General features: G+C 37.1%; 1 protein-coding gene across 1 annotated transcript in view; it reads right to left on the bottom strand.

Moving 5' to 3' along the window:
* Positions 1 to 19,339, bottom strand: part of GRID1 (glutamate ionotropic receptor delta type subunit 1) — a 519,712-nt gene that overhangs the window by 102,726 nt on the left and 397,647 nt on the right. Inside the window, exons 5-6 of the mRNA XM_034062148.1 lie at positions 15,991 to 16,044; positions 4,412 to 4,585 (exon numbers count right to left, since the gene is read on the bottom strand). Of these exons, the coding sequence (XP_033918039.1) occupies positions 4,412 to 4,585; positions 15,991 to 16,044 (228 nt within the window). The remainder of the gene's footprint in view (positions 1 to 4,411; positions 4,586 to 15,990; positions 16,045 to 19,339) is intronic.

Raw genomic sequence — 19,339 nt, 5'->3', positions numbered from 1 at the left:
CAGAGGCAGTAACAAATAAAAAACAGAGGCACTGACCCCTTTTTCTCACCACTGCTGTCCAATCCCTGATAAAGCACTGAACAAAAATTCAGTGAAATAATTATGCAAATAGAGAAGTCCAGCAGTTAAAAAAGGTAGTTTGAGCAGAGAGGAAAATCCTGCTCCAGCGAGTATCTGTGGTTCTAGCCTCCACAGTGCTCACAAAATCCCATGTGGCCAGAAGACAACCATGGTTGCTTGGTGTTTTAACAAATTATGCTAATATGGCTTGTATAGAACACATGCCATTAGGCTTCAGGGAGAGAGTATGTCATGCAATGTGCAGTAAAGGATATTTTTCATTTATGTGGTACTCAAACAGTCTCACTGCACCTGAATATTGGGCCAAAAGTTCAAATTAAACTTTGCTGAAGAGACATGGAATTATAGGTTTGTAGTGAAAGGAAAATTAAAGTGAGGCTCACCAATCCTTTACTGGAGAAATGAAATGCTTTAACAGGGCTTAGTCAATATTTACTGCCCCCAGTAACACTTAACAGCTATGTAAACAGCTCAAATGAGAGTAAGGCTATTTAGTCAGCCAAAGTACAGGATCAGGCCCTGAAGTTTAGGCAGCCAAGCACGTCTCTAAAAAATAACTCCACTTACAGTAGTTAAATTGCAGTTATTCCTGAAGACAGTTCATGAAAGAAAGCAGCTCTGTAGGAGCAACTGCTAAGAGATGCCTACAAAGATATCTGATGGTCAAGTCTTTGCAGAAAGAAATCTTTACACAGAGAGAAGAATAGCTGTTTCCATGAATACCCTCCCACACTTCTCAACGTCTTCTCATCAAATATGGCAAAGCAATGTCTGGAATAAGTTGTTCAGTAGAGAGGCTGGACTCTGAATCCTGTGAGGGATAACGTCATTAATTTTGTGACATAGTTTGCTGGGACTTTCTCTTTGCCTTTTTAATCTTATATATTTTGGACCATGTTAAATTATTTCAGATACACTGTGCCCATGTAATATGTTTTAACCTAAATAGAATCTCACATAGATTGAACGTATTAACTGTATAAATGGTAAATATGGGAAGAAACAAACTAATGGGAATTACATGAAGAAAGAGAACTTTCTTCAAAAACGCATAACAGATTGATTTTGAGTTTATGAACATATCATGAATAACCTGATGAAAGAACGAAAACTGGGTTTGTAGATGGAAAATAACATTTAAAGGGTAAGATTTTGGGAAAAAAGTGGGTTATGCATTAAAATTTCTTCAAATTGACTCTGTAAGTCTATGTCTGAAATAATCTAAACAATTTAATAGCAGTAATCCTACTAAACACAATTCAACATGCAAGTTCTAACCAGGACTCCCTCTCCAGATGAGGAAATACTGATAGTGCTGATGGCCACAGGTTAATCACAGCCAATGGAAGACAGCAAGTTCTAAACTGTCTCTTTTCCACTTACAAGAGAGATGGATGGAGAAAATCATATAGGAAGAATAAGAAAAATGTAGTCCTCTCTACTCAAATAAGATGACGAAGACAGGAAACTTTATAAAGCTTTTCCCCCAGTTGAATGAGAAATCCAGCTGGGTATATTATACGTACAAGAAATAAGGGCATGAGTAAAATTTTGACAAGTGGGTTGATGGAATAAGATTGTATTTCCACAAAGCATTCAGAACAGATGAGGTTTTGGATGAGCTTGCAGAACAGCCTGATCTTTAAAAGCCTTGTCAGAATGCCGAACTGGGATGATCACCCACTGAAAAACAACTTTGCAGGATATGGTACTAAAGACACTAAGAACAAGATCATTAAAAAAAATCATTAATTTAGCCAGAATAAAGTTAATAATCCATGATGTAAATGCTTCTTTCTTTTGCTAGCTTGATAAAAATGCTAAATTTTCCCCTATAAAAACCTTATAGTTAGAGGCTCACACAGATTAGCTTATTCTTCTTCAAATTCATTAAATAAACAACCAACAATGCTGGTAAGTTACCTTGACAACAAAGAATTATTAATATGAGATTGCCCAAGGGAGAATAGCCAGGGATTTCCAAACTGTGGTGTTAATCAAACTACTTCAAAACAATGCAAAGACTTGGTGTTGGCAGGTGGTCACTGCCTCTGGTGGATTCATGCAGCCTGACATGGGGCTGGGAGCTACTGCAGCCTCTGGCAATAAGGGTAATTTAGTGATGTACTTCTGTACAGCAAAAGGTCAAAACTATTTTTTAAGCAATAAAAAGGAAACAGAATATTGGAAGTACCTGAATTGCAGGACCATTAACAACATGCCAATCATGAATGGAAATTATTATGAGCTTGTATGCACAAAAGGTGTTTTGGCAAAGCCTATGAAAAAGATGCAACTACAGAATGCTTCAGATATATCTGCACATGCTAAAAGCATCCTATATTCAATCTGTATAAACTTAAAAATAACACAAGGTGTACTGGGGGCGGCTAATTTGAGAGATCTCACATGTGCCCTTCACCCTTCATAATATTTAATTACAGTATGGCTGAACATGACATGGAATCAACTTCCAAAAGGTAAACTTTATACCTTTCACACTTCTTTATATATCATTCTCATTTCTAAGTTCATAGAACTAAACTAACTAAAGGGCAAAGCATAATATTACTGTTCCATTCTCTTAAAGACAGTTTCTAAGCTGGTATATTATTTCTGGAAGGTAAGAACTGAGAATGTTTTGCTTCTCCAAACCCACACTTGAGAATTGGCAGGAAAAGGGTCCTTCCCAAAGGGCCCTTGTCAGTGAAATTTAGTAATAGGGCCCAAGGCTGTTGATGCTAGCAAGCCAGTTACTGTTTTAGCAAATAAGAGCTTGCTGAGAGGGCAAGGGATCTCAGAGCCCTTCACATGAGACTCTGAATTAGATTATGCATAAACCAGAATAAACAACAAAACTCAAAATCCTGCTGCTCCCCAGTTAGTGATTTGTTGGTGCAGGATAGTTAATTTTTTCATCCTACTGGATATTGCCTTGATTGTCCAAAATCGCCCTGTTCTCATTACAGCATACCTCAGACAAAGATCAAAAGTGTCTTTTCTTCCTAAGTCAAGACAAGAAGGACTTTCCCCTTGCAGAAAAAATAGACCAGTACTCAGAACTGCAGTGCATACAACTGGCATTTCCCAAACTTTGCCACTACTATGACAGAATCTGTGTTGCAAGAGGTTGCCTTCAAGAAGGAAACATCCCTATCCATCTCTCAGAGGATTTCAATCAGCAGTTACAACTTTTTAATACAGCACAAATAAGAAAAACAAAGATCTCCATCCATGCTCCTTGGGGAATCTTGACCTACCCACTTTTCCTGAGAATCTCCCTACTTTTCATTTTCCATAAGCCTCACACCTTGCTCTTCAGGAACTCCTCCAAGCCTGCACGAGTTCCCTCTGTAAGGACCCTTCACTTCACACTGCCTTCCTGACCAAGCTGCAGCAGTCCAGAGTGCCAACAGGCTAAACAAACCCATTCTAGTCTTACAATACAGCCAACTCAGAGCTTCAGCCACTTTTGTCCTCACTCTATCTCAGGTTAAGACTAAATATGCAATAAAAGGGTTATAATCAAGACTATATTCTGAGTCTCTCTAAAGTTTTCAGTTTTAGCTAACAGCTTCAACAGTGATACAAATGAGATTCTTAACTGTGTCAAAAGTGAATCAGAAACACACGGAGACCCATCATAAGCTCAAAAACTGTGTTTCTAAATTATTGAACTATCTTCAGAAATAACACCTAAGATTACATTTGATTACTGCAGAAAAAAATCTGGTATCTGTGATAAATTGCCAAGAAATGTTGAGATGTTTCTTACACCAGAGTCAAATCTGTTAGCAAAATCTGGAACTTGATCTAGTAGTGCATATTTTACATGCTCTGACAATTATCAGCTGCTTGAGATTTCTGAGACTATTGAAATGGGACAGATTGACTACATCAGCTGGATTCAGTCCATTTAACCAAGTATGAAATGCTGCACAGCCCAATACCTATCAGAGTTCTGTTATCCTCCCAGATGAACTTTTTCACAACAGATGTCTAATAGGCATAAATATAATAAGCATGCAGTAACTCCACAAGCCTATGACAGCACAACCTTTTTCACACAGAAGATTCTTAAGGGAATGAAATACACAAAATCAGCTCTGAATCAGCGCAACCACTTGCTAGCACTTCCTGGACATAACAACACATCTAAAGCAATCAGTCCTGGGAAATAAAACAATAATTAAGTCAGGAAAAGTTGACCAAAGACCACATGCTCAGATTTATCTGTAGCCATTTTGTTCTTCCTCTGATGTAATACACAGAAAAACTCTCTCATGTAGAATTCTTAAGATAGACTTTTTTGCTGGGCACAGCTACTGACCTGCAGCATCTGAAGATAGCCTTCTTGTGGATCACACAGCAGTGATGATATTCGGTGATTGTTCCTCATGCATCTCTGATTGTTGTCCCTTGAGAGAGGGAAGATTTGCCGGATAACTGTCATCCTCCCCAGAGCACTATGTACCAACTCTAATATTTCATTGTCAGTGATTTCCTGTGAAGGGAGACACAGATTTAATAAAAACCCACATATATTTGTCCAGACATTTTATATATTCTTTTCATTATTGGATAAGTATCTTTAAAAAGACAACAGAAGAAAAAAGTTACAGATGCAGATGCTTTGTCTATGCCAAATGTTCTTGTTCTGTGTTTTGTAACAACAATGGTATTATTTTACACATCATCTGAAACAAAACAGCTTAACACAGTACCATCTATCTTGGCAATAATAACATATTGAGGACATAGCTCCTCATTAAAAAAAAGGTGGTCCCAATAGGCTTCCAAGTTAAAAATAGCCTTGAAAATAAATTTATATAGAAAAGTTTTGGTTTAACAGAACAGAACCTCACTACATACTCAGAACAAAATGACAAATGGAAAACGTAACCACCTTTAGGAATTACATCCCTTACACCTGAGAAGAATATTACAAGCAAGTACTTTTCCCATAAGAACACTAGGTAATTTCCACAGACTAATCCTGATAATGACTCAAGAAAGTCTTTTGAGGTTATCTGTATTAGGAAAGGAAAAAAAGGAGAAACTTCATGGAAGGGATTGGCACATTTAGGAATGCAAGTTTCTGCACCAAGAATAATTTTGGATAAGATATAAGGAGATCTCAAGGACAGGCTGCTCTTCTTTCAGGCTTTGCACCATCTAAAGCTTCTAAACCTTTCCATATTCCAGACTCTCAATCCATCCAGGGAGAGAGCGTGCATCTATTGCTCTTACATTGCAATTGACATCAACTCAGCTATGTGCTCTATGTATCTTGAAAAGGCCACAAATCCAGCATCTCTTGTTTTACACCATAGTAAATAATTTGAAAATCAAGGGCTTAGCTGATCCTTGGTAGAGCTTCTGATGGTTATTCCCTGCCAAGAGTTCACTGTGGAGAAGGACAGGTAGTGGCACCACTGTATTTGTTCCCACAGGTGCCTCCTCCGCAGAGAGCATCTTTACATCCCAGTTCCTTACCACTGCCACCAGCAGCATCTGCAAGGCACATCAGCACATCTCCAGCATATGTTGGCTGCACTGGCTGCACAGCTGGGCCAACTCATTCTCCAGCCTGCACAGGACCGGTCTCAGTCCATTGCAGGATAGTGGGGGCTGCAAACAATGAATGTGGCTGTACTTGGTCAACAGGGCTCACACCTGCTGATGTGTCATCAACAGAAGTGATCCTGGCCCTAAATGTTTCTTTAAACATTCAAGAAAAATAATCAGTGTTTTCTTGCCATTTTCTCTGTCAAGCTCTGAGTGAAATGACCCTGGGGTTATTATAATTGTTACAGTTGACTAGTACTGTAGTTTTGGCTCACTTTAGTTCTTCGCTGATTTCCCATCATTTTTAGGAACATGAATTTTTAACTTTGCAGAAGGTGAAATTCACTGCATTAACAACAGACCAACTGGTGTGTCATAAAACCAGAAAATAAATATGTCCTTATAGAAGCCAAAGATTTTGAGGCTTAATAGAAAAGGCTGGGAGGCATCTGTAGCCTTGCAAGAAGGCACCAAAGCAGACCCACAGACCCTGTACTGCTGCCTTGGATTTCTTTCTGAGGGACTGAAGGGTATTAAAGCCACACAGTGCATCTAAGCTGCAGTCTGAAGGAAAGACAATTTTACTGGATAGCTTTAAATCATAACCTCTTAGGCTGCATCCCTTGGCAGGAAAATTCAGACTGAGTGGTTTCAAACAGAAAAAAGAAAAAGATCACAAATCATCCAAACCTTCAGTTCACCTCACACCACACATTTTGTGTCTTCCCCAAGTGGTGCACAGCCTTTCAAAGACATATCATAACCTGTGTGAAAATGCTTGACCTGAAACTTGTAAGGCTATATGTGCTTCTTCTGTGGGATTCCAGAAATAAGGTAGTGGAGGAGGACAGTTATGTTAGACACATTAACCCTGGTTCTTCCCACTTAGCTACAGACACCAAGTGAGTCCTGAGTGTCAAACCCTAGTTACTATACAGCCAGAGAAGAAAAACAGCAGCCTCTAGAAAGAAATTCAGAACCTAAATTGGGCTAAATCTGACCCTGAAAGTGACACCTTTTTCTGTGTGGACATGTTACAGTAGTTAAATCTTTCGACACCCCAATTCAGTATATAATGCCAAAGGCAACAAAGCTCCTGGGTTTTTTTCCAGCTGATGGACATTCATACCAACAAATTATCCATTCCTTTTAGAAATTAAATTCCTTTTTACAAATGTAAAAGCATAGGAAAAAAAAGTTCTTCGAAGAGATAAGATCAAAAGGTCTATGTCTGCATTTTTAAACTGGTGCTTTAAAACCCTAAGGTAACTATGGGCCTTTCCATGTCAGTTCACAAGGTGGTACAGCCACAGGCAGCATCACAGGGCATCTATAGAAGGTCCAGGAGTAGAAAACCATGGCTGAGTGCCTGAAATGCAGGTCACCACCATCCCACACAAGAGCAGCCCAGCTACAGCTTCCCTGGCCTGGGGAGTGCACCCCTATCTCCTGCCTGGCACTGGCAGTCCCTGCAGACTTGCCTCCAGCAAGGTCACAGTCACAGAATCATAGAATCATAGAATACTTAGGGTTGGAAAGGACCTTAAGATCATCTAGTTCCAGCCCTCCTGCCATGGGCAGGGACACCTCACACTAAACCATATCACCCAAGGCTTCATCCAGCCTGGCCTTGAACACTGCCAAATACAGTCCCGGCTTAGCAGCACATGAAACCTTAAATGTCACACACAGAAAAGTCACCTGCATTCTGACTGTGATAAATATGGGGGGCGGCTGGGTTGGGGAGAGGGGGAAACCAAAACACCAACCCACAAAACCCAAACAAGGGTATGTGAAGTTGGCTCTTACTTCTTACTGTTTTGCAGAATAACAGCATATATCAAAAAAATAGTTCTTGGAGTCACAAGGGAGTCACAAGGGAAAAAAGATTTCACACTGATCTTACAATTAAAGTCTATTCATCTAGTTATATTTTTTAAAGTAAAGCATTTTTTTTTCCTGCACATTATATGAAAATATTCTTTACACTGTGAAACTAAGTAAATTATTCAATTTGGTCCAAGAGGGTTTTGATTTTTTGTCTTTTTTTTCCAAACAAACATACCCCAAATTTCCAATCCTGTCCTTGGATCATTACACAGCACAAGACTGCACATAGTAATTGCCACTGATACCATGTGAACGCTGTATTCTAAGCAGAGCTTATCAGCTGGTATGGCCAGGCTAGCACTCCTTCCAAAATTCCCTATCACATGCCCTCCTTCTGGCTTTCAGGATCACATGATGTTGCTACTGCAATGTAGGGTAAATCTTAATATAGATAGTGGCTTCTGCTTATTTCAGCCGTATGCTTTAAGGGAGGCTAAAGAGCCTAACTCTCTATTGCTTTGCACCTTTAATAGCAGTCCTCACTCAGATCTGTAAGTACTGAATGTCTTGAAAGGGGTTGGAGGGAGAGAACTTTACCCAGGAATGAAAGAGGTTTTCTTACTTAAGTTCCCTTATTCTGTATTTTTCCTTTACTAAGGAAAGAATTTAGCTATTTAGGGAGCGCTTAAATATTTTGGTAGGTAGACATAAGTGCAAGACTGACTATTCAACCAGGCTAGTAGTAGTTTTCACTACCCGATTCAACACTGAAGGGGTATTCCTTTAAACACTGTGCTTTTTGTTCATGTGGCTTACTAAAGCCAAAGATCACTCTTCAAGAAGTTGTGGCATTCATTTATCTATTTATGTGCACACACATACTGGTCATTTGGGGAATTCATTTATTTATTTATCTGTACACAAAGAACTTCAGTTAGCTTGCAATACCTAGCCATATTGATCGGGGGAATATTTAAATCTGCTCTAGTTGTGCTCAACCATCCTAACACAAATTGCAAAATGAGGCAATTATGTTTCACATTACAATCTCTATGTTCCTAGAGGTAATGACAGAAAATTAGAAATTTTAATGACATTAATCATTTAAAGAACCAAAACAGATTTCCAGAAAGTACATCCATGAGAAAAGTGGAGGATTAAACTGAACAACAATGAAGACAAGGATGCTCATGGACACAAGCTACAAATTTATGTGGAAGTTTTGTATTAGGATCAATATTGTTTGTTGGGTTACTCTAATTCCCCTCAATGCACTATGTACATCTATTAAGGGGCAGTTGTTAATTTGCTGAAAATACAGAAAACATCCTTCAATTAGCTGTTTTAAAAAAATATTAGTGATGCTTACCCTGTGGATAAATTTATTCAACTCTAACATTATGCTGGCTTTACTGCAGCTCACATGGACACACACACACACACACACACACATATAAAGGTTAATCCTTTAAGGCAAAAGCACAATCCATTCTTCATAGCACAGAAAATATTCTAATAAAAGTCTGCATGACCACCTGTCCAACTCCCATCTTCATCTTCCTCCCACACATCCAGCACTATCTCACTTCTCTTCCTTTTAGCTGATATTCCTAAAAATGTCTACAGGGATGTATTTATAATTTACTTGAATTAGCTCTGTTTCTAGATATAAAGACTCTGTACTGGGTCTCCAATAGTCTTTCTCAGATAGTAGTGAGTGCCTATACAGTAAAAGACATTCTGATTTATCAAAATATTATTCCATACTATAAAGTAACTATCTCACAAATGAATAAAAAGAAGGAAGAAAAGCACATGAAATGATAGTTATAAAAAGCTGCACAAAACAAACAAAAAAGCCCAACGAAACACCAATAACTTTAATGTGGATTTCACTGATAAAACAAATCATCAAAGCTCAACTAACCTTGCTCCTAGCTGACTGACACTGCTTCTGTGGAATTCATTTAGACAGTAAGGAACTAATGTAATGAAATTCTCACTAGTTCACTACTCCCATGGCTCCAGTTTGAGAACTGGAAGTTAATATTGTTCGAATTTCATATTTGTTATTTCATATGGTACAGAATGTGGTTAAAAAAACAAACAGGGTAATAAATAATTTTATGGCAATAACAAACGCCCCGTTGTATATCATTTGATGAGAGTTAATCTGAATCAATGAGAATCAGTTCAATGGAAAAGTAATAAACGAAAAGCTGTAGGCAAGTGAAAGCTCTAACTTTCAGTTTTCAGGCTTTTTTTTTTTTTACACCTTATAAGTAAATCTATATTTATAGCGCTGAAAGTGACAATAATTCATCACTAGGCATCTTTCTATCAAGACTACATACAATTACAATATACTCCTCCATTTCAAATTACTGATATCGAGAAACATGATGCTTGGTTCATTCCTGGTGAAGTCAAAATGCTGGATTTGGCTAACTTAATCTAATCAAACACAGTAACTCCAGCCTGCTCACTAGTAGACAGAGAAGGATGGAGCTCCACACTGACTGGAAATCAACTGAGTTACAGTTCCCATAAATTTCCTGTTTGTCAGCAAAAGTACTGAAGAAATTATTCAGTCAGAAGTATATTCAGTGACTTTGTATAAACTATCACTGCTATACCTATATTGAAAAAAGATATGTCGAAAGACCTACAACAGAAGGTGCAGATCAGAAAACACCCAGTGAAGCTTATTATACAGTTGTGGCTGTCTTTCCAAACTGAGACCTAAAAATATTTAGCAGACTTACATAATGTAAGATAGTGAAAAACAAAGAATAAAAAACAGCGGCAGAGCCAGGTGCGAAGGCAGAGAGATGACAAGATGGAGGAAAGTAACCAATGAAGTTGTTCCTATTCATTATCATATTTAGATCATAAACCACTTCCCATTACTGAAGCTAATTTTTACTGCAGATGATTAAATTGCATTTCCTTTAACTTTTCAGAGTGAACATGGGATCATATTCTTCTTTTATTTATACCTGGTTTAATATTGTACCCTTTCTCCATCTTCTGAGTTTTATAGGAAGCAAACCTATTTTTTTCAACCTTTCCTCATAGATTGTATTTTACTGAGCATCCATCATACTAAGTATTCTCCTCTGAATTTTCAAAACTGTTCTGCATTCTCTTAAGTCTCGCCTCAAAACTGCAATACCGTTCCAACGAGGCCAAGTTGACATCAAGCAGAGCAAAATCATTACCTAACTTACCTTACAAAGGATGTTTATAGCAATACATGTTTTGCAGGGCCACAACAGTATTGACTGATACTGTTTGTTATCCACAAGGATTCTAAAGTTGCTCCTGCAGAGGCTTATCAACTACACCTCATTTTGTAGCTATACCTGAGTACTCCATACTTCTCTATATTGATCCTCATCTGGGAGAGTGCCTCAAACTTATCTAAATAAATTGGAACTACTTTAGTATGTTTTAACAGTCTGGTTACAATTAATAGTTTCTATAAAGCCAGCATCAAGTAAGTCAGGAAAAAACATTAAAACCTCATTTTAACATTAAGTAATCTTACACCTGCCATTGTCTTCTGCTATATCTAAACTTTTCTTGTTACTTTTTATTACCCCTGGTATGAGTAATTTTGCACCTCAGCCTCATTTTGTAATAATTCACTTCATTGCACTTTTGTACTTCTCCTTAGCCTTTTTTTTTTACATCACTTTCTCTTTAGAATTCCTCTCTGATTTCAAGATCTGAAAAGATAACCAATTGGAACCATAATGATACCTTATTATGCCTTCATCTTCACAGAACTACACAGGATTTTCTTTTGCCATCCTTTACTCATCCTATTATCTTTCCAAAAGCACTACTAGTTCTCTAAACTTGTGAAGTTGGACAATCTTTTTATTGATGCCCATTATCCCTATTTTCCTTTTCTCACTCCTTCCTCTTCTTCAAACAGTGCATGCTGTCATCTCTCAACCACTTTCACACCAATTATTTCCTGACTTCCTTAGCCCCATTCTTCCTTAGACATAATGAAATCTGAACTGCCTTAACTTTTTAAGCATGTAGGAATAACACTGTCAATCACAGGACATTTTGAAGCCTTGTCTGTGTCCTAACATTACTTTTTCAACTGCCAGGGAAATTAAAATTCTCCATTATTCCAATTTCTTGTCTTTGGGGCATTTCCATCAAAAGTGCACTTTTAAGAAAAGTGTTCCTTAGAGCATGTATTTTGTGTATTTCCACATGGCTATTCAATAAATTTGACCCTCACCTCTCCTTAGCTTCAGAGCAAGTATGTACAGGTTGGATGTACAACGCTACCTTGTACTCTCTTCATCTCTACCTGTCCTTCATGAAAAATTATCTCCTACCTCAACCAGTAGCCTCATGCTTTATCTTGCCATGTCTTACAACTTTCAATTAAACTTCTGAATAGCAATGAAGGCTTTTTGAAAAACAAATTAAAGGATGCATGCAATAATGGTGAAATAACTCATTTGAGTTATCAGTCAAATTCATACCCATTCCACTTCCATGAATAGTAGTTGATTGCTTTGTATACTTTACTGATTTATATGTAAAAATAATGAATGTTTAGAAATTTGGAATGACAATTAAATATCTTTATATGAGGGAATAAAATACTACTTTTAATTTGAATGTTTCTTTCTGGTCTGAATTCTGGTTTTATAAAACAGTTAATTTCTTTTATATTTTGCCTCCTTTGCAACAGATAAAATTTCAAAACCCTGAAGTATCCAACAAAAAAGGAAACATGGTTTATAGTACTATTTATACCCTCAGACTTACTGTTCCTGCTAATAAAAAAAGCAGATACAGCCTCCTAGAGCATTGCTCCTAGTACAATCACATACAAATTCAGTTTCAAGTATTGCTCTTGTGCCTCTCCTATAGACATATGCCATGGGCAATGCACAGCATTTTGTCTGAACAGGAAGAAGAAGAGAAAGGGAGAATGAAAACTGTCAGGAAGAACAGGCAGAGATGCTTGATGTCAGTTACCAAAACCAGAGAAACCTAAGAGAAAAATAAAAATCATAGAATCAGGTAAGTTGGAAAAGAACTTTAAGATCATCAAGTAGAACTATTATCTGACTGACAAAATCACCACTAAACCATATTACTGAGGGCCTCATCTACACAGTTTTGAACACTTCAGGGATGGTGATTCCACCACTTCCATGGGCAGCCTGTTCCAAGAAGATTTTCCTAATATCCAAACTAAGCCTCCCCTGGTGCAGCTTGAGGCCATTTCCTCTTGTTCTATCTCTTGTTACTTAGGAGAAGAGACCAACCCCCACCTCACTACAACCTACTTTCAGGTAGCTGTGGAGAGCAATAAGGTCTCCCTGAGCCTTCTCCAGAATAAACAACCCCAGTTCCCTCAGCTGCTCATCGTAAGACTTATCCTCCAGATCCTTCACCAGCTTTTTTGCCCTTTTTCTGGTCCTGCTACAGCACCTGAATTCAGAATTAAGCCAGAATTCAGGTAGAATTACTACCTAAAACAAATGCTAAGAATGATTCAGTATTTCTAGATGAATAGAAATGAAGATGATAAATATGAACCTAAATGGGGGAGGGTGATTAGAAATACATGTCTTTTTTTCTTCCCCCTCAAATCTCCACTACTTTTGACAGTTCTGCAAGTCTGAAACATAAACTGTCTGAAATGAGAAAGTAGGTACTTTTAAAACAGTAAGGGTTTTATGAATCTGGCTTCAAAGAGGACATATAAGGGCATAATATTGCCTGTAAAGACCCATGTTATCCTAAAAGACTTGCCATGTAATGTTTCAACCTTCCAATGCCATACAATGAATCCAACTCCCAAGTCACTACATTTTTTCTAAAGATGATTCAGTCTTTTTGTACCTCTGATGGTATCCAAACTGAATAGATAACAGCACAGAGACTTGGTTTACTGGAGACTAGCAAATACAGAATCTTGACAGTACAGCTGTAGTAAGCTCATTTTCTGTAATAAGCTTACCAGCCATAGAGTTTAAGTTCTCTCATCACAAGCTTGGTGGTGTTGCTTACCTAATAACATTAAAATGATAAAATAATTTTGAACTCTAAAACTTAACCCCTATCCTGCCCTATGGGACAGAAGCATAAAGGCAAAAAAAAAAACCCAACAAACTAAACAAAGAAAAAACCCAAAAAAACCTAACCCAAATATTTATTGGATTGTCAATACAGAGAGAGTAAAGTGGATTTAATTCAAGTAAGAAAATAACACAATCTCTTATTTAAATAACACCATGCTATATAGTAATTCTTATTATAGCATGGTTGGTCCAAGGTTCAAATTCTCATTGGTTTGACAAGAGGTGAGAGACAGAGAAGACTGAGAGGTGTTCAAGATCAATAGACCTCAGCAGTCAAACCTGTACCAGGCCCTTAAATGGTTCCCTGAAGTGAGAAAGGCCTAAAGAACCTGCTTACAACCCAATGTTCTTCATACAGAGAATGTCAATGGAAATAATTGTCACTATGTTGTGTTCTTGCTACTGCGCCTTTCAAGGTCAGTTAGCCCTGTACCTCTCTTTCCTTTCAATGGGATCATGAGGTCACACAGACCACAGGGTGAAAAGTATAAGATCCTCAATCTGCCTGGGAGAAAAAAAAACAACTAGCTAAGTATTTGGTCCACTTACAGAATGGACTACATCTGGCTTCCTATTCATGTGGAATTGCATCAAAAAGCTGGTTTGACTGTTAGGAATAAAAAGTTAATTCCGTTCTGCAAACTACAGCTCCAATCAACGTCCAGCTAAGGTATAACATATTTTCCATCAAGTATGCATGTAGTTCTCACTGATACAAACTAGAAATATATATATAGAAAAGCACGATTACTCTGTCCTCTTGCTAGCATGGGGATATGCACACTATTAAGTAAGACGCAAACCTAAGGAACCTCCATCTTTTTACATATACATCCGTGTAGATGCATAACACAGTAGCTTTAAGCACAAGAAGACCAACACTTTTCTGTTAAAAAAAGGATAATCAAAACATTTCCTCCTCTTTTTGCCTGAAAAGAATTCTCTAACGTTTCATGAATTTGAAAAATTTCTGTATTTGCCAGTTTGAATTTGAGTATGGCACTAATATTTTTTGCTCAAAACTTGTATTTTAGATTCACATTTTGCTACCATAGCTTCTCTACCCAGTCTCTAGGCAGAAAAGAAAAAGAACTAAAAGTTCCCCAAATGAAAGCAGACTTGACACGCTGTATGATGTGTTTGTGTAAGCATGCACATGTTTGTGCATGACTGCTGAAGGTTTTTATTTGTGATGTTACATATTCAGACTTCAGGAAGTAAGTTTTAATATTTGAAAAATAACAGCATGAATAAATTCACAAACATTCCTTCTCTGTAAGTGGTTAGGGAAATATGAACTGTATTATCTTCATGTGAATATAAACACTGAGTCTTTGGGCATCTTGCTAATATTTTGTAGCAGGACATTACTACAGCTGACAAATCAGGAGTTACTTAAATGTAATGAGGACTAGAAAGAATTTATAAAGCCTTTATAAGCAGAGATTTCACTTACTTTCCCCAACCCCTATATAATTACAGAGCCTTTCTAATGACACACAATACAATTTATAGTTACTAGTAAAAGTAGCCTATCCAAAATTATTAGCTAGATGAAAATAAAGGAATGAGAAATTAAAAAAGGAATTGGTTATTAAATTAGAGGCCATGCATTCATAATACGAAAATAAAACAGTGATCAGTTTTTAACTCAGATATTTTACTCTTTTAACAAATTACTATTAAAACCAGAAATATATAAAATAGTGCCATTTTTCCTGAACAATCAGTGATTTATCAATTATTATATATGGTAAAACATTTCAAGGTTTCCATTGCTTTTTAAATATGAGTCTGCACTGATGCCCGTTATGGCATCATGGAACTAAGGTAAAATAATCATAGTAGCAGGGCAGAACACCATTTGCTGCAGAGAGGAAATACTACAAATCTATGCTATCCTGGATCCTGGCCAAACACCAACACAATTCTGCGCTAAAGAAAACCTCTGTATCATGTAAATGCATATTCGAACAAGCTAAGCTTGCAACTAGCTTGAGTGCTCTTTCCTCTCCTTGTATCTGAGTGCAGGCTTTCATAGCAGTGAAGGGTGAGATTCTGCCAGATATGGATGCATGTATTTGAGGTTTCTTTTGAGATATTATCTGCTTCCTAAATAGGAAGTGATGTAGTAGGGTCAGAATGAAGTTAAAAATAGCCTCCCAGCTGCTGTGAGGTATTCTGGAAGCTTTATTTTGACCTTTGGTATTCAACATATGCCAATTCAACTGAGACAGGCAAGCAATGACACCACAGAGTTTGCATCTTGTACCAAAGAGCAAATATGCTAAGTATATGTTCAGTTTGGTGTGTCAAACACATGAAACAAAAGACAGGGATGAGTGAATGTACCAAGCTACGTTATCTTTTTTGATTTTCTTACCTCATTTACATAGACCCAGTGACTATCCTTTGATGCAAGGTTGGTTTCTACAGCCTACAAAAATAAAAAGAGATATAATAATAAAAATTAAACACGTGAAACATATTCCAGAAAGAACTTATATTAAAATTACTATAAAGCTCATTTTGCTTGCTTTCGTTGCTATTGGCATTGTTTCAGCGTAGTTCCTTTCATCTCTTCCACTGCTTCTTCGTGGAAGCATCCTATTGGTGCTAGTCACATTTCTCTGACTTTAGTACATAAACCAAACTACCTTGATCATGAAGATATTCCCTAGATGTACCACAAAAGTATACTGGAGGAGGGTGGTACATCAACATGATAAGGAACCCTATGATGAACAACTACACACAGAACATGAGATTTAACTTCCACATGATATATGTAATGCATCCGAATAGGCTGGGTTGCTTTTCAATATGCCTCCCAAAATATACTGTCTCAGCCTCATTACAACTCTGATAGTTTAACTGTTAGATAACCTATTTCATGCAAAACACTACTCAGACACTCAAGTGAAGTGAAGTTCATATGAGTCATCCTCTCTTCATGTTTATATAAAACCCAAGACAAAGTTATTATTTGCATAGATACATTTTCTGGCTTCCTGGTGTGGACTCAGATAATCACTATTATAAAGGAACATCCCATCTCATTGGGCAGTATATTTATCCATACATATATAACCCTTATGGTTCACTAAGATGCTAAAACTGGGAAAGGCTGCTAGTATAGACAGCACTACTAGTACTGAAGACCTTAGTGGAAAGATTTGACAATATACATTAGAAGTTTATAACCCCTTTGTTTGACACAGATAAGCTCACTTCAAGATGCTTTATAGTATAACAAAGCAATATCAAGCATCAAGAGGTGTACACTACAGTGATAACAATATTGCTAATGTCCTGCTTAACACACAATTAAACAACTACTGTGGATTCATCTCACCTAATAAATCAGGACAATCCCAGTGCACACATGTATTTCAAGAGGCAGTTCACTACACAAAGTTCTGAATGTCTCTGCCTGACAACCACTTCTTTCTTCTGTGACAATAAGCCCTTATATATTGAAAAGATATTCTTATCCCTGTGTTATACATGGAAGTTAACCCAGTTAAAACAAACAAACAAACATACAAATTAACAAAATACTTCCAGTCACTGTTTTTTAACGAAGGTAATTTCCACACCCTGCTCATTGTGTGTGGCCTCAAAACAATTACACAGGTACAGAGGGGCGCTGTAGACTGTGGTACTGGATTGGGCAGGAACATCATCAATCACCTTCCTCTCCAGAAGGCATTTTCATAATAAGCCTCTCAGATATTTAGCATCAGGTGGGATGAATCACCTTCTCTGATGACACTGACTGGTTTAGAATAAACACCCATGACTTACAAAGCTGCGGTGAAAAAGGTTATCCATCCTTAACATAGGCAAAGGGAGTATTGTTACCTGTTCCTAGAAAAAAACCCCAAAACAACAAAACCAAACCAAACCAAAACCTGGCTCAATAGCCAACATTAAAAAAATATATTCTTAATTTATACTGTGTTAAAAAAATGAATATAAATTACTTGTCTAAGCAATTGTATTTTAAAACCCTAAGCAGTTGTGTGGCCCATGAAAACCTAAGAGAAAATCATGGGCAACACACACACCTCAATCTACTTGTCATGTCCACAGGGTGTACTCCTTTAAAGAGACAAAAATCCTTAAAGAGAAATCACAAAGAAGTCAAAAGAGAAAAATCAACACAGGGCACAGGATTTATCATCATCTTCCTAACAGCATTATGGGAAATTAACTATTGCTGGTGTCAACAGAGATGAACAACACATCTGATATGATAATCCTCTCTTAGGCATGACATGCAAAATCTTCTCCCTTGGTAATTGTCTCCCTTGTATTTCTTTTATGCTGGCAGTGACCACCTAACTGAAGAATGGCAACTATTAGGAAGGCTAGCAGTAATCAAAATGAGGGCAAAAACTTGTACATTTTCTCCCTATTTATCCCTCTATCATATTCAGACAAAGTCAAAATAGCCAGGAGCTGTAACATATAGAGGAAAAGCAAAGTGCTGCCAACATTAACAAAGCAGAACTAAATAATGCTCAGGTGCAGATTTATTGCACCGGCCATCTTTTGTGATTTATCTGCAACAGTGAGCAATTTGTATGAATAAATGCTAAGTCTGGGGAGCCAGGGAATTTGAAATGAATTATTATGACTCATTCTTCTGGGTTCACAAATCTGGGCCAAAGTTTTTAAAATAAGGTGCCTAAATTTAGGTTGCTAAGAGTTTATCTTTAGTCATCAGAGTGCTAGACTATTCAGCACCTCCTACAGAAGTCAATGGCTCTACATTGTAAAAGCCTGAAATGTATTTAGAAACATAACTATAGATAGGCAAGTTTAGGTGTCCCTAAATATCTTCTGTGCATGAAGCACTATTATAAACCAAGACATGCTGAGACAAACCAAATAATTCTTGTATTTTGTGGTTCAGACTTTGTATCATATTTACAGACTGCTGTCCTAAAGAATCCTAAAATGAAATACTGAAAGATGCATCTCAGAGTTTTCAACCTTCTTACAGCACTGGTGTATTGCACGTGTATTGCCAGAGGCTCATTGAAGTTAAGCAGCATGAAAAGCAAGAAAATGTATTCAGAATTCTCAGAATAAGAAAGAGATAACATGTTTGTAACTTACGGGGTTTCCTTTTCTTTGAAGAGGAAAAGGTATCAGCACTTAGGAGATTATGGTCACCCATTTTTAATTAGTTTTTTAATTATTCAAACTGTTCAAGATCTTACTATTTCTTTAAGCTTGTGTCTCCATCCATTCAAAAAGAAGAAAAATGTCAATGAAAAGTCTTAAAGGATCAATTACAGTTTATTTCATAAATGTACCCTATATTAAAGAAAGTAGGATTTTGTGTGATCACTCTGGCTGAGAGAAAGCTTTGAGACTGCTTGCCCTTCTTCTTCCCCAATTACATTTCAACAGCCAAATGTTAAAACACAGAACCCAGACAAAAGAATTAGAATTCAGTCAGTGGACCACCATCAATGACAACATATGCATGATATTTTCAGAATTGGGCCAGTTTGAAAAGATGGAAAGGGGAGCAGTGAATGTAGAAAACTTTACAATTACTCAGTAGAAAAAGCCTGCAATAGAAATGACACTGAAAATCAAAATACGAGTATTAAGATTTCAGAACTCATACCAACAATAATAAATGAAAATAACAAGATGCTTCATTAAAAATTCAGATATGTTCATGTATATGTCTTTGTTTACTTTTAAATATA

The sequence above is a fragment of the Melopsittacus undulatus genome, chromosome 4 (assembly GCF_012275295.1).
Source record: "Melopsittacus undulatus isolate bMelUnd1 chromosome 4, bMelUnd1.mat.Z, whole genome shotgun sequence".
NCBI lineage: Eukaryota > Metazoa > Chordata > Aves > Psittaciformes > Psittaculidae > Melopsittacus > Melopsittacus undulatus.
This window is presented reverse-complemented; position numbering and strand designations above follow the sequence as displayed.